The sequence below is a fragment of the Antennarius striatus genome, chromosome 13 (genome assembly GCF_040054535.1).
Source record: "Antennarius striatus isolate MH-2024 chromosome 13, ASM4005453v1, whole genome shotgun sequence".
In the NCBI taxonomy this organism is placed as follows: Eukaryota; Metazoa; Chordata; class Actinopteri; order Lophiiformes; family Antennariidae; genus Antennarius; species Antennarius striatus.
This window is the reverse complement of record NC_090788.1, coordinates 8,647,473-8,670,553: the sequence shown is the minus strand read 5'-3', so window position 1 is coordinate 8,670,553 and position 23,081 is coordinate 8,647,473. Positions and strand designations below refer to the sequence as shown.

Below are 23,081 nucleotides of genomic sequence, written 5' to 3'. Positions count from 1 at the left end.
AAAAGTCATTACATTTATCTACACATTACACATCTTCCACTGGAGCGCTGTTTTAGAACATTTACTTATTTTTCCAATCCAAAAAATATCACTTTTTCCTCAATAATGACAGAGAATTGCAATAAACGGAGCCAAGTACAACCTCTTCTGTTTGTCTTTCCTGGGTGAAATACACGCGTGGCCGTGGCTGCTTTGTGCCCACAAAGGAATGGATTACTTTGGAGTAACGAGGCCGGCGCACGCAGCTCGCTGGTGAGGCAGCGGCACAGGGCCGAGCTGCTGCAGTTGTGTGAGGGCGCCGCTGGGTGAGTCCCTCTCTGCGCTGCTTCTGTCTCCACAGCTCCCTTTTTTTCCAAAGAAAAGAAGAGGAGAACGAGGTCCGGGGAAGGAGGGCCGCCGCCATTATCGGAAAGCCGTCTGAAACACCTCATTTCACACGCGCAACCTGCGCGTAAATTGACTCGGACATGAACACATTTTGTTGCAGGAGAAGCAGATTTGAGACGAAGCAGCACGGCGATCGCAACGAACTCCCCGTTGTCTCGTGTGAGCGACTAGCCCAGCATTATGTGGCCACAACAATGGACAGAATAATTATTGAAAAAGCAACGTGGTGAACAGAGAGGAAGACGACTAAACAGTGATTTAAACGCCTGAATTTCTCACGAGAAAAAGGCAGGTCTGGATTATTCTGTGATCACTCGGGATATTAATTTCTTCCATCTCTGTGGTTTAAATTGCAGCGAAAACAGTGAAGCGAAATGACAGAATCCAGGCATGGGTAATGTAAATCAATCTACCCCATTGCTCATGTTATAGCATCATCGGTCTGATCTGTGAATTGAGACGGCATTTATTGCGGCTTTGCCCGTCTTCACATCAGGCGGCGAGGGCTGCGGCAAGCGCCGGCCTGACAGATGCGAGAGGAGAAAGGGAGAAATGCGATGGTATGTACCTTTCTTTCTCTTCATTCTCCCTCCGTGTTTATGGGATGTGTCCCAGTGCTACACCCTAGACAGCTGGGTAAATACATGCAAGCGTCGTCTGCTTATGTGGATGGAGGAGGTCTGGCTATCCCAGGTCTCTCCTCTGCAATTTCATTATTGAACAGCATCAGGCCTGGCGTGGTCAGCCCCACTGTGTGCGCCCTGAAGCCCACGTTCACTGTTAATCCTGTGCAAAACATGTAGCCTTACAAAATCCTATCTAAGTAAGGAAGTAAGTAGGTCGTGTAGTTGAAATCGCTGGAGCATGCTTTTTAGTAATTTGTGCTGTTTGTTTTTTTATCTGTCCATTTTTTTGCTGTGTGTGTGTGTGTGTGTGTGTGGGGGGGGGGGGGGGTCAGGCCTAATTCAGCTGTGTGGGCTGCCCATGGGTGTTTTTGACCCCGCCAGGGCTGTTGGCTTCTGACGTGTGGTCACTTCATGTGACAGGACAGACTATGATTGTCCTGATGTGTGACTCCAGTTTGAATCATGTCATGCTTATGGGAAATCCAAGGGGTTTGATCATCTTTTAAAAAAAAAAAAGATAAAAAAAAATTATATATATATATATACTGATTATAATCCCCGCAGGGAAATTAGTGGCACACTCTAGTTAGTTCAAACCATGCATATATATGTGTGTACAGGCCCTGAACACACAAACACACACACACATGGGGCCTGTACGCATGTAGGGGAGGTAGAGTGACGGGCAGCTCCTTTGTGTTGTGCCCCAAATGAGCAACTTGTAAGGGGGACGGCGCCTTGCTCAAGGGCGCCTCGGCAGTGCTCCGGAGGGGAGCAGACACCCCCCACTGTCAACTGACCGCTGGGTGTTCCTTTGTGCGGGAGTGGGAATCAAACCGCCAATCTTTGAAACATTGGACGACCTGTTCTACCACACACTCTATTACTGAGCCACTGCCGCCCCCCCCCTTTTTTTAATATATATACAGTATATACAAAATTATTCACCCCAGGTGGGACATTTTGAAGTTGTGATCTGATAATTCAGAATTGCATTGGTGATATTAATATGAATAAATGCTAAAATGATGGATATACACTATACTGTATATCACTTGATATTTTTAAACATTGAGAAAGTGGTGTGTCCATCAGCATAGACAGACTATACATGTATCTGGACCTTAGTTCAGTAATCAGTTGTTGATGGCTTTTGTCCGATAATTAGGAATATGTCTGGATGAAATTTAGAGATACATGTGTGGTTCTTCATTTTAAATTGCTTAGTTTGGTGCTGGTCAACATTGCGGGGTCTCTAACACTATCTCATTATGCCCATGTTTAGATATGATGCCAGATATTACAGGATTTTTGGGTACAAACTTGGTTTCTGTTCATTAATATTTATGCAGTTACATGTGCTATAATAATTGTCTTTGATAAATGATCAGACCTCATACATGATCAAGGCCATAGACATGATGGAGTACAGCAGTTACACCCTAAAAAAGCTGTTGTAGTCATAATCAAAGTTCAATCATTTATTGTTCTTAAACATTACACCCGACCTGTGCTAATAAAAGGTTTCATTCAGTCAGTATCATTTGATAAACTAGGAAACAGGCTCAGACATAGGCCTGTTGATGTTCTCCTTTTCTCAATCTTTGGTATTCATCACCTAGGATAGCAATATGAAACACCTAACAGATATTTTAACAATTTTATTTTTTTTTTGCAAAATAACACATAGTAATAGATCTGTTATAGTGAGAGGTATGTTTTAACAAAATGTTCATCTTCTGGTTTGCCTCCTTGTAGTTTTACAATTTTTTTAATTGTTCAAGTTTAATTGTTTTTCTTGATTGCTTAGTTTGTCTTAATTATTTTTTGTGTGTGTTTTTTTTGGCAGGATCTAATGCCGACAGAATAAATGAATGAACCCTAATCTCTTATTACTGCACTGCTAGTTAACAAAAATTGAAGTCCAGTGAAGACGGTCAAATCTGGTGTCCATTGCGGATCAGCAACTGTATGGACAAAGACTCAAGTGACATCTTTTGTACAGTGCCTGTTTATGGCAGGATGAGCTTCAGCAGGCTATGATGGCAAAAAAGCAAGATGCTCGATCGCCCATTTACAACCTCATTGTGGTGGGATTGTCAGGAACAGAGAAAGAGAAAGGACAATGTGGGGTTGGAAAGTCCTGCTTATGTAATAGATATGTGCGACCTAGCGCTGATGACTTCTACCTGGACCACACTTCAGTTTTAAGCACCAGTGACTTTGGAGGAAGAGTGGTTAATAATGATCACTTTCTTTTTTGGGGAGAGGTGTCACGGCTGCTGGAGGAGGGGCCAGAGTGCAGGATGCATGTTGTCGAGCAAACAGAATTCATTGATGACCAGACATTTCAGCCACACCGTAGCACTGCTATGCAGCCCTACATCAAAAGGGCAGCTGCAACCAAGCTGGCTTCAGCAGAGAAGCTCATGTACTTCTGCACAGATCAGCTTGGCTTGGAGCAAGACTTTGAGCAAAAACAAATGCCCGAGGGCAAGCTGCAGGTTGATGGCTTCCTTCTATGTGTTGATGTCAGCCGGGGCATGAATCGCAACTTTGATGACCAGCTGAAATTTGTCTCAAACCTGTACAGTCAGCTAAGCAAGACCAAGAAGCCCATTGTGTTGGTCCTCACCAAATGTGATGAAGGAGTTGAACGCTACATTAAAGATGCACATACTTTTGCGATCACAAAAAAGAGCTTAGCGGTAGTTGAGACTTCTGCACGCTCAAATATAAATGTGGATCTTGCCTTTCTCACTTTAGTTCAACTTATTGACAAGAGCAGAGGCAAGCCCAAGATAATTCCTTATTTTGAGGCCCTGAAGCTCCAGAGTCAGCAGATCGCATCTGCAAAGGATCGTTATGAATGGCTAATCAATCGTATAGTGAAAAATCATAATGAAACATGGTTAAACACCAGTCAACGTATGAACACGTCCCCAGAATACAAAGAATACGTCTTCTTGGAGGGAACAGCTAAATGCAAGAAGCTTTTTCAACAGCATGTATACCGTCTGAAACAGGAACATATTGAGAGGCGTCGCAAAATATATTTAAGCACTCTTCCCTTAGCACTTAGTTCATTGGTACCTGACCTCGATGAGATAGATCAACTGAGCTGGTCTGGCGTACAAAAAGTCCTGGAATCGAAGCAACACTTTGCTCACTGGTTTGTTGTTCTGGAGGACTCACCATGGGAGGATACGTCTCACATTGATAACATGGAAGATGAGCGAATTCCTTCAGACCTTCTGGAGACGGCTGAGGCAGAGGAAATATTTAACGCCCACCTAGAACATCTGCGAAACGAGTGCAGACGAGCAGAGATAAGGCTGGAGTTTAAACAGAAGTTAGCTTCCTCTCCTTTTGTTACACCTGGTAAACCTTGGGAGGAGGCACGCAGCTTCATCATGAATGAAGAGTTCTACCAGTGGCTTGAGGAACCAGAGTACTTGGATCTTTACAACCGTCATCAAAAGGAGACTATTGACCGTGCTAAAGAAGACTTCCAGGAGCTCTTACTGGAGTACTCTGAGCTGTTTTATGAGCTTGAGGTGGATGCCAAGCCAAGCAAAGAGAAGATGGGGGCAATTCAGGAGGTTCTTGGGGAGGAACAGAGGTTTAAGGCATTACAAAAGCTTCCCGCTGAAAGAGATGCCCTGGTATTGAAGCATATCCACTTTGTCTATCACCCTACCAAGGAGACCTGTCCTAGCAGTCCTCACTGTGGAGATTTTAAGATCGAACAAATCTTAGTTTCCCGTTTCCCCATGTGCTATCCCTTCTTAGATGTGAAAGCTCATTTTGGAGATACCAAGGCTGACAGAATTAACCTTGTCATACTAGGTAAAGATGGACTGGCCAGAGAATTTGCAAATGAGATTAGAACTCTTTGCACAAATGATGACTGGTATGTGTTAGATGGGAAAATGTATGAATTGACCCTTCGGCCTATTGAGGGAAACGTTCGTCTTCCAGTCAATTCCTTCCATACCCCCACTTTCACACCTCACGGTTGTCTGTGTCTCTATAATTCAAAAGAGTCCCTCTCTTACATTGTTGAAAGCCTTGAGAGAATTAGGGAATCAACTTTAGGTCGACGGGACAGCCAGCTGGCACAGCTGCCAACATCACTGCTTTTAGTCACAAAAAGGGGCGTGGGATCATATGTGGATATAGGAGGAGAAACTGCCTTAAACCTGATAACACAGGGACAGCAAGTTGCAAGGAGACTGCAGTGTAGCTTTTTAGACCCTGCTTCCCCAGGTGTCGGTTATGGTCATAATGTTAATGAAACCCAGATCAACCAGGTGTTGAGGGGCCTTCTTGATATCAGGAGAAGCACATCATTTAGTAGCAGCTCACCACCACTCCTCCCTGAACTCCCAGGTCTCAGAGACTCTCTTCATCAGGCAGTTCAAGAGGCAGACCTTCGTATTGTCATGTGCTTAATGTGTGGAGACTCCTATGACATTGAACAGCTCCTGTCCCCTTTCCTTATGCATCAGCACTGCAGGCCCATGTCCAATAGCGGTACTTCTGTATTGCTAGAGCAGACTGTCGGTGGACACAAGTTGGCTATAGAGCTCTCCCTGCTCTCATACCACGCCTCATTTACTTTGCGTAAGAGTAGGTTAGTACACGGCTATATCGCAGTGTACTCTGCCTCCCGAAAAGCCTCCCTGGAGACCCTGTGTGCCTTTTTGTGTGAGGTTCAGGATATCATCCCGGTTCAGCTATTGGCAGTTGGAGACAGCCAGGCAGAGCTGACCGACAGCGACTTTGCCTGTGAACAAATGATTCAAGGGGAGGAGCTGGCCCATGAGATCGAGGGTCGCTTTAATACTCTGATTTGCGGTTCCGGGGGCGTGGTAGGAGGCTTGCACAGGATAGAGATGTTCCATTCTTTTCTGATGGAGGTGGTAGAAAAGCGCAACATTGTGGAGGCCACACACATGTATGATAATGTTGCTGAAGCGTGCACAAATGAAAATGTGTACTCTCCACGTTGTAGTTCTCCCAGTCCTGTCACCATGTTCCTGGATTCAGAGGATGACGTGGAGCCATCACCACCCTACTATGATGGAACTCTCACTTCTCACAGTGGGGGCTTCAACCTGCCTGACTTAGATTCCAGTGATATTTCTGTCATCTCTGATATCAGGGACTTTGAGAACAAACTCAACAACAAAGTACCCCCCCAAGTGAGAGTTAAACCTGGTGTCACTTTTGACTTCCGGAAGGTGAGCCGTAACCCATACATTGATACACTGGGCCATCGTCGCTCCCTACCATCGGCTGTCACCTGGGTTCCTAGTGGTGATGTGGGCTATGATCCTTCAGACTATGCTGAACCCATTGACGCTGTTTCAAAACCCCGCCCAAGCAATGAAGAGATCATCTACTCAGTGCCACATGACAGCACACAAGGCAAAATCATCACCATACGCAACTCCAACAGGATGCACTCCAATGGAAATGGCTCAGACAGTGAAGCTGACAGCAGCTCCCTGGAGCGAAGGAGGAAGTTCTCTGCAGTGGGGGTGAAGCCCCGTCTTTACCGTGACCGCTCCAAACGGCTCGGCAAGTTCAGCAGCTTTCGAACGAGCTTCATTGGCAGCGATGATGAGATGGGGGCACTTCCAAAGTCTAAAGAAGATGACTTTGGGACACTGAAAGGTGAAAGTCTTGTTAATGAAGAGAGTGAAGACCCAAAAAAGAGGAACATACTGAAGAGTCTTCGTCGAACAGCTAAGGTTTGTGTATTCAACCTTTTTTTAAGAAAATTGTATAATTTCCTTTACATATTTACAATCTCTTAAATTTCTGTTTTTGTCTTCTGTGACTTTGTGTAGAAAACAAGACCAAAGCCCCGCCCATCTATTCCAAAACCCCCAGAAAGCAATTACTTTGGAGTCCCCCTCACGAATGTGGTGTCCCCAGACAGACCTATCCCATTGTTTATTGAGAAGTGTGTCCGCTTCATTGAGACAACAGGTATGTTTTAAAAACAATTTTTTGAACTGAAATGTTATATGAATATGAAGTTATAGTCTAGTTGTAGTAGAAAATATAGTTCATCACTTCATTGTTGACCTCCCCACCTAAGTCTGCTCCTCTCAGGCACTTTCTGTGAGTGGTATTGATGAAGGTTTCTGACCCACAACTCAAATATTGTTTGCTGTTGCTTTTCAGTAGTTACTCATACATTTTGGCCACCCTATTCTCCTTTATGTGTCTAATAGCTGGTTGCTTCTCATGAATTTTGACCAGTGACTCGACTCTTATTGTGAAAGGGTTGTGAGATAGTACTGATACCAGTTAACTAGTGGAACCTTGGATAATGGATGCTCTCTTTCTTATCTAATGTTTCTAACATTACCCTCGGCGATATTTGATGAGCCAGTCATTAATCACGTTGCTATTTTCTATTCACCATAAAAGTAATAACCTTGAATAATGAAATGCATCTTTGACGGGCGATCCTGATCACTGTATGTTTGTTTCCTCAGGCCTGAACACCGAGGGTTTGTATCGTGTAAGCGGCAACAAGTCAGAGATGGAAAGCATGCAGAGGCAGTTTGAACAGGGTGAGCATCAGACTTGTTGGAGCTGGATGTTCCATATATTGCTGTTTAATTAACAGAAACACACTTCTCAAAGCAAGTGACATGGGACCGATTGTTCAGTCCTGATGACGGCAGATAGGGATAGGCTTGTTTTCTGTTATTTGTTTAATCCTCTCATTGTCATGTGTGCAGACCACGGATTAGACCTGGTGGAGAAAGACTTCTCCATAAACACTGTGGCTGGAGCCCTCAAAAGCTTCTTTTCTGAGCTGCCTGAGCCCCTGGTGCCTTGTGCTCTGCAGGTGGACCTGTTGGATGCTTTCAGTAAGCAAACACCACTGGGCTGGGAGGGTCTTTACTGGAACAATAAAAGATTTTTATAGTAGGAGGGAAGAGGGTAGGGTAGCGTTTGACAGCCCTGAATAAAGCTTGACTAATTTTCCTGCTACTGTAGACAGATATTATTTCAAAATTATTGTATGCCATGACGATATTTCGGTTTTAATGATGAATCCTCTCTGCTTGTGCAGAAATCAATGACAGAGAACAGAGGTTATATACCATGAAGGATGTCCTGAGGAGATTCCCCAGGGAGAATTATGATGTCTTCAAGTATGTACTGAGCCACTTACACAAGTAAGTTCCCCGTCTGCTCCTCTATGTGCTTTTGCGCATTTGATTACATCTTGTATTAGACTGTTTATTTGCACAGTATAAATAAAATGTGATTGAATTGGTTCCTATTTGTGAATTTCCCTAGGGTGAGCCAGCTGAACAGGTTGAATTTGATGACCAGTGAAAACTTGTCCATCTGTTTCTGGCCTACCCTCATGAGGCCTGACTTTACCACTATGGATGCCCTCACTGCCACACGCACCTACCAGACAATCATCGAGACCTTCATCCACCAGTGTGCATTCTTCTTTTACAACCAGCCCCTCCTTGACTCCCCCACTGGCTTGGCAGGGCTCCCGGCCTCACCCACTACCACCCTCAGTGGAAGCTCTGCTTACTCTTGCTACCGCTCCTCTCCTCCGCACACCACCACACACTTCAGCCCCCTGCAGCAATCCCCACCCACCACTCCCCAGTCTCCCCTTCAGTCTCTGCTTCCTCCCCTCCACCAGCACCCCCACTCCCACCATTCTCCTGCAGAACAAGAGACACTGTGAGAAACAGTGAAACCATGTGTGCCCATGATGATGCTGGACCTTATCACCAACACACAGAAGCAAAACATGTGCAACTTGCACATGACAATTTTGATCATGGACAACCTAAATGAAGAGACGAGATGGGAATTATGTGAAAAACTACCCAGCCTGCTGTTTGTGTCTTGTTTGCATCGGGGCGGGCTACCATTATCAGCGACTTCTACCACCCTCGGAATCCCTGGGATCTGACATTAGGTCAGAAACAGAGGACAAACTACTCCTGTCAACAGCCACCTCTTATCCTACACTATCAAGATATAGAAACCTCTATGACAAGCTGGAAGAATTGTTTTGTGGTCACCATGTTTTTATCAATGTAAAACTGATTAATTTTTTTCCTCATGAAAGTACTACCACTGGATTTTTTTTTGACTGTTCGTCTGTAGGTCCTTTGGGCAGCAGTTGGCTCCACACAGCAGAGGTTCTTCTGCTTGCCTTTGGGGTTTCTCTCATCGGCTCTACTTGAGAGATCAGCATGGGGAGGGAGGGAGGGAGGGAGGGAAGGAAGGAGGGGGTGGGGGGGTTCACATCCAGGGATGCACTTTAATGATCACTGTTATTTTACCCTTGAAAGGGGTTTTTGTTTGTTGACATACTGTTTTCGTTGAGTGTTTTTAATTTCACCGCTCAAACAGCCATACCCATTGACTCAACAGAGCTATGGCAGATCAAACCTTGTTTACATAAAAACTTTTTGTTTATCCACAAACTTACCTGAAGCACTTTTTGATAGTGTAGTGTTACATTAGAAGAAGAGCCACATTGATTAATTGTTCATGTTTGTTTAGTAGTCTTGAGTGTGGCATTAGTGCAGGCTTGTGAAACAAGGTCTTTTGTAAAAACTTGAGTTGTTTTAAGCTGATCCAGAGGTCCATTTTAGGGTGATAGGAAATCTGAATCCACACATGTTCCTCATTCATCCAGCCATGTGAATAATTTTCTTTGTCCACTTTCTAGCTGTTGGTGGAAGTTTAGGAAAGAATGAATCATAAGACCATTATATAAAGGAAGAGTTTGCCCGAAATCAGATGAGCACAGGAGACGTTTTTCTGTTCTTGAATCTGTAACCTGACTTGTGTCCCAAATCGCTTACGTCCATACTCAAATTTGTTAGCTCGAGTGTATTAGTTTGTCTACACAACAAAGTACAGTATGCCAAAGTGGAGTGTAACATAAGCATCGGATGACATAGTCAAAATTAAGGGGAACAGTCACCATTTTTGTATGTAGTGAGAAGGGTCTGGGCTTCCTAACTCGGTCAATTCTGTGAAAATTGACGCAGGGAAAGCGACTGCTGGAGCAGAGAACGAAAAAAAATAGTAATCAAGCTGTTTATTATAGTTAAATCATAAAGCTGGTAGATAGTTTTAAAGTGATGTAATAGATGTGGTCAAATCACTTGGTGGCCACTTGAAATAAATTTGAGACAACGCTACACTGGTGAAACTACAGGAGTATGTGCGAATGCAGTAAAATATATTTAAATATACAGACTGAAGGGAATGTGATTGGGAACACGGCACTAGTTCTACTTTAACTCTACGTTTCTATCTGGTGACAGTGGAAGTTTGGTTTTCTCATGAAGGACGTCTCAGTCTGAAGGTCCTGTATCCGCAACAAACGTTTACTGCTCGTCCCAATACACAGATGATCAGTAGAAGCTAAATGTTTGTTAACGCCATACTTCCAGGAATCCAAACTGACCATTTACCTGCTTTAGTGAATTAGTTTTGTGCTTCATGTTCTCACTTGTCATTGAAAACAAAAAGGATAATTTTTGAGTTAGTGAACATCAAATGATTTTAAACATTAAAATTAGGAGAAGATACTTTTTTTTCTGAAGGAACAAGTAAAAACTGACCCCCCAGACATTAGTTGTGGATGATGGTCGATCTTTTAGTAATAGGAATCATCGTTACCGGTACTTACGGAGTTGCAGTTTTGGAAAGTCAGTCATTTCATGTGTTCATCGGACTGAGATGAGGTTTCTCTTCAAACCAATCAGCTGTAAACCGTATCATTAGACCAAATAAACAATTAACCCATCGGATTCTTGGGAGTATATTCAGCTTTCTGTATCACGTCTGGTTGCAAACATGGCAAATCTACCAGACAGTCAACAAAAAGTGAGTGCATACTCCTCTATAATGGTTGTTTATTTGTATGTTGGGGAATATCACCCTTTAGTCAATGGTAGAAAACATTTCTAGTGTGTATTTCAATGACTGAAAGTCCATTTTTACCATTTTTGTGAACGGTGCAAGGCCACTTACGTTAGTGCATGATTTAAAAAAACACCGAAGGAGAAGGATGAAAACCTCTACCTGTTTTAAAACATTAAATTAGTGTGAGAAGAAAACGGATACTAAAGTGAATTAGCTGAAATGTGAAACTTTATGTACTGAGCATCAAGCGCAACCCTTGAAATTTGTCTGACTGAGAAAAGTGAAAATGAAGGCCTTATGTGAACTGTATAATAGTTAATAAATTAAATCTTGTAAAATTGTCCTCAGCTTACTCGTGGTGCATGTCTTTGTGTCTTTCATTCAGCCTTTTGAGACGAACCTCCATAGATTGACTTCACAATGTGTAATACTGTGAAGTTGGATTGGAATGTGACTTTTGGAAATTGATTTTTAGATCATGAATCCACACAATAGGAGCTACACTAATATTATCACAATGGGGTCCAGAGGCATAAACATAACCTTTTCTTCACAGTGATCATCTCAACCTAAACAAAACCTGCCCCGTTTTCCTTTTGTCAGCTGCACATGATGCATCCTACAAATGATGGGATGACAAGCAGCTGTAGCGGAACACATTGGTCGAGGTGACTCCAAAGGGCATCAATTATTCACAGCATACCAGTCATGACTGACTGCACTCTTTTGATAGAACATTTCTGTTAACCCATGCGGATGGAGTGGTCAGCTTAATACTGTATTATAACGCCATCTTGTGGCTGCAGAGAAGTAGGAGTGGGTCTAAGAGCAAAACCTCATGTTACTCTGTCCAGTTCCTCATTTATCTCTTTCCCTTTCTTGTCTTTAAATTTAAGTTACAACTTTTGAGTTCTTTGGGTGTCTGATAAGTTGTCCCATGACTAATATTCAGACACACAATGGGTGATTTCCTCTCACAGCCGTTTGTTTCCTAGACCATAGTTCTTCCAATATGTTTTCTATTTCAGTTTGGCGTGACATCATAAATGAAAGATAAGCAAGTGTATGGATAGCCTACGTTTCAAAGTACTTTTGTAGTGCATTCCATACCTGGAGGCTTCTGTTAGGTTTCTCTCTCTGTTAAAGCGCTTTGAAATATCTGAGGATTAAGCGCTATACACATAAAAGTTAATTGATATTAAAACCATAATGATCCATACAGCAAATCCAGCCTACTAATAATAAAACACAACCTTTAATAATTACAGCAACACTACGATGTTGCTTTTGATCAGTAATGTTTCTTATAGCTACAGCTAAGTAAACATAAACAGCCTAGCTCTTTTTCTCTGTGGACCTACACTATGAGAGAAATGGGAGTTCATTTTATGCTTGCTGAGTAGTGAATTGTTTAAACAGTTTACACCTGGATTTTTCAGTGCACTATGTTGGATAAGGTAACTATATAAAACAAAACAAAAAATAAAAACTTCAGCCACAACGACATTAAACAGCATGATGCAAACAACAGAGAGAGCAGTTGGTTCTACTGTCTCTGCATTTCTAATAGAAAGAGCAGGCAATAGTGTCTAGAATGAGGCAGAAAGATTAAAAAGAGTTATATGATTTTTTAAAGGTCACTACAAGTAAGCCATAATACAGGTTAAACAACACACCAAGAAACATATTATGTCCCTAAGCGGTACTATTTGTAGGTGTCTAATCACAACCCACATGAAGTACAGTAGCTGCATGAGCCAGCACTAATCTCGCTCCTGCAACTTTTGCTTGGAAACTTTTGCTTGCAAAGGTGAGCCCAAAAGCCCCATCATGCTCTGTTGCAGCTATGTAGGATGAGAGTAATTGTAGATTTTAGAAAGCATGAGCATTCATTAGCTGCTCAGGTCAGGTGACCCCCTTACTTCCTGTACATTCGCCACAAATGTGGATGTGCTTTCATGTTAAAATGCTGAGCCATACTTATTGTTCACTGTTATACTTTGCTGACTTATATGCAACATTTATTATTCCACAGCCACCACTGAAAAGACATTTAAATAGATAAATATGATGCTGTATATTTGCAAGGATCACAGGGTAAGATGTTATGAAGACTTACATATTGAAAAGCATTACTGTAATTGCCATCATGCAAATTGGTTGTTTCTCTTCTTCTTAATCGGTTGAAGGGGCAGATTAATTTGCTGCAATGCAAATGGTGGCAAAGCCTCACAAAGCCTGAAGGTCCTCCAGGAAGTGCTGATTTGTGTGTGAGAACAGGTAACTGTTCGCTTTGCTGCTGCATGGATCCTTTGTGATGCAGGCAACTGCCTTTCTCTGGGCTTCACTGTTTGTCTTTCAGAGGAAAAAAGGACTCGTTTATCCAACAATAATGTAGTCAAGCACTCCACCAGTTCACCAGCTCTTGCCCTTAAATGGACTTTATAGTGTTGCCCTGGAACCCTGGGTCTGCTTTCAGTGCTGCAGGATTTGTCCTCTCAGGTTGGAACAATGAAGTGGTGAGTGGTGGTGAACCTGCTGGGACAGCAATAAGGCATGCTGGCACTATGATGAGTGGAGAGGAAACAACATATTCAGTTTTTGTTTTGCGTTTTGCAATGAATAGACAAAGGTCTGTGAAGTGAAATGGTAATGTCAATGGTGATTTGGCTTCGGATTAATAAACAGAAAGTCTGTACTGCAAATTTTGTCCATTCTCTTATAAAAAAAATTTTTTCAGCATATTTTTTGTTTAGATCTAAATATAAATGTTGGTTTTAGTGTAAATTCAATCTATAATAGATATTTGCAACAATCTTTTTCAATGTTGCTTCATCTGTTTATCTATAAATTCAGTAGGAATGTGAAATATGTTTTGATTATACACAAACAAACCCATTGAGAATGATAGAGGCCGTGACATATGAAAGATAGCTTTATTGCACAAGGTGTTAGAATGATCTTTTTAGTTTTTGTTTTCTTTTCATAGAAAATGTACTTTTGAACACAAGCAATTGCCGTAACAAGCAACTCAAACAAATGTTTTGGATACCCTCAACATTTTTTTGTTTGTTTTTGATTTTCATACATTTTTTCCTTCGATTTTTCCCTTTTAGCAAGCATGCAATGTTTTTTTTTTCTCTGAGGATGAACGAAATACAAAATAATGATAATAAAAAAGTAAACAGGACAAACGACAACATCAAAAGACCTTCAAAAAAATAATAAAAATTCAACAAATTAGTATCAAAAACATAAAGGGAAAGTAAAATGTTTTTGCCCATTTCAGAAGTAAAATATTTTAGTTATGATACTATTTCAATTTTGAAATTGGGGCATTCAACCCTGATGTGTCCCCTGATTTATTCTGACGAAAAATAGCTCTTCATACAAAACTGTGTTTATGTACAAGACTTAATCTATAAACAACACTGACAAAGGTAGAGACAATGGATCTAGTATGTTTAAGGTGGCAAAGTCTTACTCTAATTCATCTGAAAAGGATGGGAGTCCAAATTATTCATGTTTACAGACTAACTCCAGTCCAGAATATATACATTTATAGTTTGTGTGACCAAAAGAGCTACAAGTCCCTGATTTCACTTGTCTGAATAGGTTTTTCCAACAGACAATTACTTTAGTAGTGTTTTGTGGGAACCAAATTTTTTAGTCAACACCTCAAATCAAATAAAAATGAATGTTAAATTAAAAAAAATCAAATGGCTGATGGATACCACCTCCCCTAAACAAAAAAAAGAAAAAAATGGATACATAAATATAAACCACAAAACACTTGTGGAGATGCTTAAAAACATTCCAATAGGTTCTTGTGTAAATGCACATTATAGCAAAATGGAGAGTGGAGATAAAGAAAGACATATACAGTACTTCAGACAGGGGAACAACACATATCAATTGAGTGAACATTATATAATTTTTAAAACTGAGCTCCCTGATATATAACATCGCTCAACATTATAGTAAATGACTTCATTCACATCATGACTGGGATTTTGCGAAAGAGCAAAGACCAGGCGAGTGACACTAAGGCTGGTTCAGAGGTTGGTTGGGTGCCTTACCGTGACCGAAGCCTTCATTTCATTCAAACAAAAACTTATTTGTAGATCCTCTGTCTCTGTGATTTAGTTTGTGAATCTTTTTGTGTTTGCCAACCACGCAGGCTTACAACAAGTTGAATAGAGTCATAAAGCCAATCCTCACAGGCAGACTAAAGTACTACAGAATTCTTAACATGATTGTTTCGTTGTACACATTCAGCAAATTTGGTGCTGCAAAACAAACAGGTTGTAATCTGTCGGCCGGCCTCCGTTTTCAAGAAATGGAACCAAGGAGTCTGTCTTTCTTTTGACATCTTAACATGTGGCTCGGGAGGAGCCACTCTCTGTCCATACAGATGCCAAACACTCTAAGTTGGTCTACATACAGAAACTTATAGAACATCCTGTATATATACTATACTTTTTCTTTCTTTATTCCAACCTTTTTAAAATGTCTATTTTTTTTTAAATTGCATGATTGAGAGATTGTCTCATTCTTAAATTTTGACATTAACACTAAATGGTTGTATTTACTACCACAATATTGTGGTATATACAATTTATACTTTGTCATAATTTCACTTAAATGTCAGTAATATACCTACATAGAAATATATATGTAAATTCTTTATAATACCAAATATTCTCTATTTGTAATGTGAGAAATTATAGCTGGTTTATTTGGGTTGTCATGATTTTGTTATAAAGTTAGTTACTGTTCAGCTGAAGAGAGATGTGTGGAGAACATGTGATATAAATTTTTTTCTCATCATTGGAAGCCTGAATAATTTATTTGTAGGGACAATTAAGGAAAAATCTGCCAATAACTTTTTGGGCCTTTACGAGACACATAGAGGGTAAAGAAAATACAGAGAGAATAGGGGAACTTAATTCAAACTTCTGTAAATTGACAATAATACTCAAACGGGAGGACAGTATGTGTGCGCATGAGAGCTAGGATGGCCACACAGCGTCGTACTGGCTATCTTAGTGTTAATTGTCATGAACACAAAGCATTTAACTTCCCAATTATAGTCAATATTTTCAAATAACCACAGAATAATTTCCTTTTTTTTTTCTTTTTTTCTTTTTTTTGCTGAGAACCGAGTGGAGCTCAGCACTAGCCGGCTGGAACTGTTAGTTGGAGTTAGTAATTCTTTTACTGAGTCCCAGGTAAACATGAAAAGTAGGGTTAGCTGGGTACTGCCCGGGAGAACACCTATCCCGAGGAAAATTAGACAGAACGCTGTGTTGTTCACCATTTGTTCGGTTGAAAGAAAGATGGTTGCATGTCCTTTCTGGCCCAGACTGAAGAGTACCAGAGTGGGGCTGGCTGAGAAATGGGACAGCAATGTAAGTCTGTGCAAGAGAGCAGACTACACCAGTGTGTATGACTTGGAGTAGGCCCCCACGCTCTGTTTCTGCAGTCTCCCCAACGCTGAGGAGCTGCTCTCTAGCAGTGAGTCTCTCGAGCCCCCGACCTTGTTGCTGTTGGTGGGGTTGCTGCTCGTGCTGGAAGTGGATGCTGTTGCTGCAGTGTTGGAGCTGGGCATGGTGAGAGTCCTCTGGGGCAAGGTAGCCGTGCCCGAGCTAGCGCTCAAACTGCTCAGCCCGGAGTGGCCCAGGGTCAGGGCCTGCTGCTTGGCAGGGTCGAGAGTCTTGTGTCGGCCCTGGGTGTGGTACGCCCGCTGTGTGAGGCTGCGGATCGAGGCTTCCCGTGGTGGCACAGCTGGGCATGGGTCGTGCAACTCCCCTTGCTTGCGAAAGAATGGGTCTGTCTTCATGTAGAGGGGTAGATTGCAGAATTCACCTGAGAGAGGTGAGAGGAGAGTCAGAACTTTTAGAACTACAACAAGTATTGGTGTGATTGCTTGGATATATTAGACAAAACAGATGATGACTTGAGTCCTTGTGGAGCATTATTTGCTGAAATTTCTGCAATTAACTGAAAGAGTATGATATGAACTTCGAAAGATTCTAGGCTATGAATTTGTATTTGTTTAGTGAAATCTATTGGTTCCTGCTCCAGAATTATCTTGGTACCTTATTGTTTCACTTTTGTGAAAACATTTTCCAATTTTAACTCACTTTCCTGTCAGTCTTGTGTCACTCAATCACACCAGAAAGGTAAAACTACCAATCATGGCTCTCATCCTTTCATACTTACTCTTGTTAGCGCGGTGGGGAATGGGCACAGCCACGTTTTTACCGCGGTCGTAGTCCTGCGGTTTGGGTGGCGAGGCAGTGAAGCGGCAGATGCCGGGTTCAGATGGCGTGCTGAGGGATGTCATGCTGTCTGCCGGGTCATTGGTACCTGTGGTCATCTGGTCAGACGAACTGTCTGAAATGAAACACTCTGTGATGGTGAACTTGGCGTGCTGCAGGTGCTCCTCCAGCTTGGCGTGCTCGTAGGCCCTCGCCAGCTCCTCATATGTGGAGGAGGCACTTTCTGTTGACACCATGCTGTTACGACCCTTATCTAGAAAAAAAAAAGAAAAAAATCCAGAGTGAGATTCCACCCATGTGCCACACATAAAGTTCACTTGCAGTTAATCCCACATGAATAAACAAAAACCACACAGGAAGTCAACAGATTTGGTTGTGGACATTAAAGCACTGCATTGTAGTGTCAAGATGGAAAGAGAATCACAGCAAAATTTTGCCAGTGGTCCAGGCTAGGATGGACTCACCTGTGTCTTGTGAGAGGCTGGCGCTGTAACTATCGCTCTCTGTAGCAGTGATGCCATGAGATCCCATCGTCCGCCAGTCCGAGGTCAGAGTTCGAGCTGAGGCGGTTGATTGGCTCTGACTTGGCCGGCTCAGCGTCCACTGACTGGAATATCTGTTTCTGGAGCTGTGGGCTGACTTTATACTCTTCCTGGACACAGGATCTGAGAGAAATGACAGTGATCAGAGTGTAGTCAGCAATACAAAGACAGTATGCCTATAGATTGATCATTAAGGGGACTCGATACTTAACTTAATTCTGTAAGAAATAAAATACTCATTTCATGTTACATAAATTTACGAGATGTAAAACTTATTACTTTAAAGAGAAGAACTCACTTGTGCCTGGACGGATGTCTGACATATCAATCAGAGGTCCCGAATTCTGTATGAGGGCTTGGTGGTGCAGAGACACGCCTGTACAGAAGTTCTGGGGATTCACTGATTGGCTGAACTCTGTGTCCGTCACTGGCACCGCTGCCTTGTCCTCCCCTGTTAAAGGAGGTACAAAATATTTACAAGAGCTGTTCTTGAAAATGACACTGATTTGTGTTGCTGTTGGTATTGTGCAGCCACATGCCTATCTGTTTGATGCCTTCCTTGTCCTCGATGAGTAGTTGAACACGTGGGATATCAATATGGAGCCGTGGCCCTTGAGGAGGGCCCTTAACTGGAGTGTCTATACTGCGATTGTTCTTGCTGCACACATGGAAATGACACAGAGTCAGACCGGTGTCAACAAGTGCTTTCAAAACAGTGAGGCTGATCTTACAGAATGAAATGTTAAAATGTGGTCATGAAAGCTGGCTCTTACCTGATGAGCATCTCGGCAAGGCTCTTAGCATCTATAAGAAGACAACACCTTAATTAGCTTATGGCTGGCTGTGAAAATAAGCAATTCAGTGTTTCCCTCTTTGTCACAGCGATCACCCTCCCAAGTCTCTTTTCTCAAACTCACCTCTAAGTCGTTTAAGCCTCTTCTCTTTACGTTTCTTGCGGATAATGAAGAGCAAAGCAACGCCTAGAGTAATCAAGATGACCGGGGAACCGATGGAGAATAGCTTTTTCACATCATCTCCCTCCCCACGAGCTGATTTGATGGGAGGGATTGTACCTGCAGAGAGAAAGAGGAACACCATTCGATGCAGGGAAAATTCAGTGTGAGACTTAACAAATGAGAGGAAACTACTGGACAGACGGAGACGTAGGATGGCACTTACTGCCATCGTAGTCAGTGGTGGCAAACTGGGAACTCTGGTTGCCGCAACCGGCACTGTTGCAGGCCTTCATTTTGAGCTCATACCAGGTGGCCTCACGCAACTCGCTGAGGAACAGCTGAGTTGTGGAGTTGGCCTTGAGGCTTTGCCAGGCCCAAGTACCTTTGGGTCTAAAGTCCAGCATGATGTCAGTGATGGGGCAGCCGCCGCTGGTCCAGCCCTGCAGGTTGAGACCTGCATGAGTGGAGTTGATGTGGGTGAGCAGCGGCTGCTCTTTATTGAATACTGGTTCTGTAAGGAGCAAGACATGAAGCAGCAGGAGGTTAGAAAAATAGTGTGGTTATGTCAGAAAAGCAAAACTATATGTCTGTATTTATTTGTGATCTATTCCTGATTAAAAATCTACAAGGGATGCTTCCAGTAGAAGTACAATTTCCCATTAAGATAAATGAATTCTTCCTTGGAAAAAACATTAAACAGGATGTTAAAGCAAATGCGATGCTTCAGCTCACACTCCTCACCTCTTCCGTGGGTCTTAGCCTCAATGATCTCACTGATTCGTCCCGAACCCACGCTGTTCTTTGCGGCCAACTTAACCTTGTACCAGGTTCCACAGCGCAGATTGTCCAACCTGAATGATCGTTCTGTGGAGCTGATGAACACATCTCTCCATTCCTCCGTGTTGTCCACAGAATACTGCAGCACAAACCCTGTGGAATCACGCCGTATGCTAATGTTAAGTATGTAAATCCCCCCCAAAATTTAAAACTGTTGAGGATCTGTGCTGCTACTGCATCAGTCGACCACCAGGGGGCAACAATCAACTACAACGTGGTCTGGTTTGACTACTTTTCCTGAAACACTGTTCAGACTGTTGTGTGCAATACAAAAAGATCTGTCACAAAATCAAAAACAAAAGCTTAATGGTTCAAGATATCTTTTCACAAGATCTGCATGCCATGGGCAGAAAGTCAAGGAATATACCTCTGATAGAGCTTCCACCATTGTCACCAGGGATCCAAGTCAGAGTGATGGAGGAAGTGGAGGTCGTGGAAACAGTCAGACGGGGCTGATCAGGAGGAACTGGGTCAACAAAACCAGAAATATCTCAAAATAAGCACATCTTTCATTGGTTTGAAACACACAGTATCCGGGTTACATTATTATGGGTAGGTGTTGCCCATTCTTTTGTGACAGTTTATATCGAATGGTTTAAAACGTGTCAGAAGTATGTCAGGACTGACGTTTTATTAATCTCTAACAGAAATCAAGATCTTTCTCAGACCTAACCAAAAATAAATCTGTTAAAATACATTTTGTGAATTTGATCTTTCCCTCGCTTCGGCAAAACCCTACTTCGTTTGTGCTGTTGAGCTTCTAAAGTGAAAGTCCTGGACTTTCTCGATCCCCCTCCTTGTTTAACGCCCTGTGATTCCAGCGTGGTTTATAAATTTACAGTTTCACTCACTCTACAGATATCTGTCCTGAGAGCTGCAAAATGTTTGACAATCTGCCATGTTACTGCTCCGTCAGATTTGTCTTACCTTGCACCACCAGATTGACTATAATGGTGTCAAAGCCCAGTGTATTAGTAGCCGTACAGGTGTAGTACCCAGAATCTTCTGCTTTGACGGAACGCAGCACCAGGGTGCCATTGGATAAGATCTGCCGTTGGCTGTCAGCTGTCACTGGAACAGTAGAGTCCTCACTGACAAAGTACACATGGGTTATCGATGTAAATCTCAGACTAAGACGACTTATTTCTTCTCTCAACAGCAGCAGTATCTGTCCTGGTGAGTCACATCAGTGGGTGTGTGATGATGATGAGCTCTGACCTGTCTTTGGTCCATTTAATTGTAGGGGCTGGTTCTCCCACTGAGCTGCATGGCAGACGCACTTCCTTCATCCAGGGTGTGGTTACTTTCCCCCCAAAGGAGAGAATCTTTGCTGGAACTGCACAAATAAAAAAAATAATAAAAGTTTAACCTTTGTCACACAAGCACACAGAAAGTTAAAATATGAAGCTGCTTCAGCATATCTGCTACAAAGATGTCTTTCTTCAGATTGTCTTTTTTTCTCTCTCACCCATTTGCTGAATGAATGACCTGGTTCACCTAAGGGAAAGTCCTTTACTTACTGCTCAGGGGGGGCTATATCATAGTGTTTCAGTCCAGCCCCTCCTCTGACCTCTTAGTTTCAATTTTTTCTCCATTCATCCTGCCCTCTATCGATTCTCCCCTACTATCTAACTCCCCAGGGGTCATTTTACGGGATAGGGCCTGTTCATCACCACATAATTAACAACAGCATTTCTTGCAACACAGCCGCTACTCAATCAATACCACGGCTGTCAGTCAATAGCAGAGCGAGCAGATGGAGCGAGACAGAGGGAGAGCAATGGAAGTGATCTGTGTGCAGGCGATCACGCTGCTGTTTCAAGGCTGTCTTCTGAATGCTCTTCCTCGTAACCTTTACACAAACTTTGGTACCCTTCTATGCCACAGGCCCGCCTGGAGGACTCACCTTTTCCTGCAGGCTCCACGGTGACCTTTGAGCTGATGTTGCCTCGGCCTGCCGTTGTCACAGCCGCAGCCCAGATGTGGTACTGTTTACCCCGGGAAAGGTGGGTGATGCGGTAGAACAGCATCTCTGGGTTGGCCTCGTACTCGCTGGGTGCCTGGGATAGAGGGCACACAATGTCAGTGTCAGCAAATTATGATCAAACATTGATAGGATAGGATGGCAGAAACTCCTTGGCAAATCAGCCTACCTCACAGCAAAAGATATTGACATATTCTAGTAGCTAAAGCACAGAATTAGATTAAAGATGACTGTTAAATTCAAGAGTCATAGGATGCTGTGACAGTGTAACAGTGAGCCAGCATGTCCAATAACAAGATCCTGAAGCTAAAGCAGTAAAATGGAAACCAGCCATCATTAACCGGACTATTTACAGCTGCGCTTTTTACACTGCAACCTGTCAAAATGTCCTCAGTAGAAAACTGAATTGAACGGAAGAAGGTCATTTTCTTCTGGAATGCATGAAAAATGCATTGTTTTTACTGATTCTATAATTCTGTTTTCAAGCAATCTCTTTCCTCATTACTGCACGTTATGTCAGCTCTATGTGCTTGTTGAAAGTGTACATTAATTCATGTTTCTTTAAACATCAAGATGTCTTCAAAATAAATCTTTCTTGACCACAAATAGCGAATGTTATGCTCTGTGTTTTCAGATTGTTTTGTCGCATTGGTTTGTCACCTTAGTTTGTGCAGAACACAATACTGGTTGTCATTCACAGTTAATAAAATATGGTGCGAGCCACTAACCCAAAGTGTCGGTAAGTATAAAGTGTACATCTCACCTTTAAATCTGAAAACGTTTCTCTAGATTGTTATTTGTACTCTGCTTTTTTTGCTTGCATTTTCTGGATCCTGCAGTAGGAACACGACTACTTTAAGTAACAATCAATTGATGGACTTTTTAAAAAAATCTTATTTGCAGGACACATTAACTGTTGTGCAGCACAGTTTAAATTTAAAGCTGCAAGAATTGTAAGTGTGGCACATTTGTTTAAATTAAGCATGAAGCTGCTAAGCATTGGAAAAATATCCCAAATCCAGAAATACAAGAGTGAGAGAGTGAAATTTTTGTGTTTTTGGAGAATATTTTGTTGGTTCGTGGAGGAAAAAAATTGCAAATAATGTTTTAGGCCTCAAATAATCCATAATTTCATGATGAAATTTTTTTAAAGAAGATACTCACACACACACACACACACACACACACACACACACACACACACTAAAAAACATTGTTTTCTCTCAAGTCGCTTCTCTGCTCTATATTTTTAATCTGCCCATCTCTGTGTTCATCTTCAATTCCTCCAGCTTTTCTCTCTTTTCCTCTATCCCTCTAGTTCGAGCTCAGTGAAGAGGAGAGGATGGAGAGATGGAGGGATGGAGGGGGGGGTGTATGTGCATTATGGGGTGCGTTCGAAAATTCCTCCAGCATAGCGTCGGTGTTGTGGTGATCGAGGGAGTGATACAGGGAGATAATGAAAAGACGGACAAAAGCACTCTCATCTCGATGTGACTGATACCCTCCTCTACTCC

At 42.3% G+C, this 23,081-nt stretch overlaps 2 protein-coding genes across 2 annotated transcripts in view; one reads left to right on the top strand and one right to left on the bottom strand.

The window, feature by feature from the left end:
- Positions 1-382: 382 nt before the first annotated feature.
- arhgap35b (Rho GTPase activating protein 35b) lies at positions 383-9,273 on the top strand. The gene is made up of 7 exons (XM_068331193.1): positions 383-947; positions 2,863-6,772; positions 6,872-7,013; positions 7,529-7,606; positions 7,778-7,909; positions 8,116-8,221; positions 8,346-9,273. Exons 2-7 carry the CDS (start codon positions 3,053-3,055, stop codon positions 8,755-8,757), a joined length of 4,590 nt encoding a protein of 1,529 aa, XP_068187294.1. The 5' UTR covers positions 383-947; positions 2,863-3,052; the 3' UTR covers positions 8,758-9,273.
- Positions 9,274-13,903: 4,630 nt separating this feature from the next.
- LOC137605994 (cell adhesion molecule DSCAML1-like) overlaps positions 13,904-23,081 on the bottom strand; it is a 55,146-nt gene continuing 45,968 nt past the window's right edge. The window contains exons 21-33 of the mRNA XM_068331005.1: positions 21,490-21,643; positions 20,802-20,919; positions 20,511-20,674; positions 19,951-20,049; positions 19,488-19,676; positions 18,970-19,257; positions 18,708-18,863; positions 18,564-18,594; positions 18,330-18,448; positions 18,089-18,241; positions 17,713-17,913; positions 17,190-17,501; positions 13,904-16,832 (exon numbers count right to left, since the gene is read on the bottom strand). Of these exons, the coding sequence (XP_068187106.1) occupies positions 16,399-16,832; positions 17,190-17,501; positions 17,713-17,913; positions 18,089-18,241; positions 18,330-18,448; positions 18,564-18,594; positions 18,708-18,863; positions 18,970-19,257; positions 19,488-19,676; positions 19,951-20,049; positions 20,511-20,674; positions 20,802-20,919; positions 21,490-21,643 (2,418 nt within the window). The 3' untranslated portion in view covers positions 13,904-16,398. The remainder of the gene's footprint in view (positions 16,833-17,189; positions 17,502-17,712; positions 17,914-18,088; positions 18,242-18,329; positions 18,449-18,563; positions 18,595-18,707; positions 18,864-18,969; positions 19,258-19,487; positions 19,677-19,950; positions 20,050-20,510; positions 20,675-20,801; positions 20,920-21,489; positions 21,644-23,081) is intronic.

Excerpts from the sequence above, each read along its gene's own strand:
- arhgap35b (XM_068331193.1), top strand. The coding sequence starts at position 3,053 with ATGATGGCAAAAAAGCAAGATGCTCGATCGCCCATTTACAACCTCATT. Across the intron at positions 7,607-7,777 it reads GCAGAGGCAGTTTGAACAGG|ACCACGGATTAGACCTGGTG; the intron begins GTGAGCATCAGA and ends TCATGTGTGCAG. Across the intron at positions 8,222-8,345 it reads GTACTGAGCCACTTACACAA|GGTGAGCCAGCTGAACAGGT; the intron begins GTAAGTTCCCCG and ends GAATTTCCCTAG.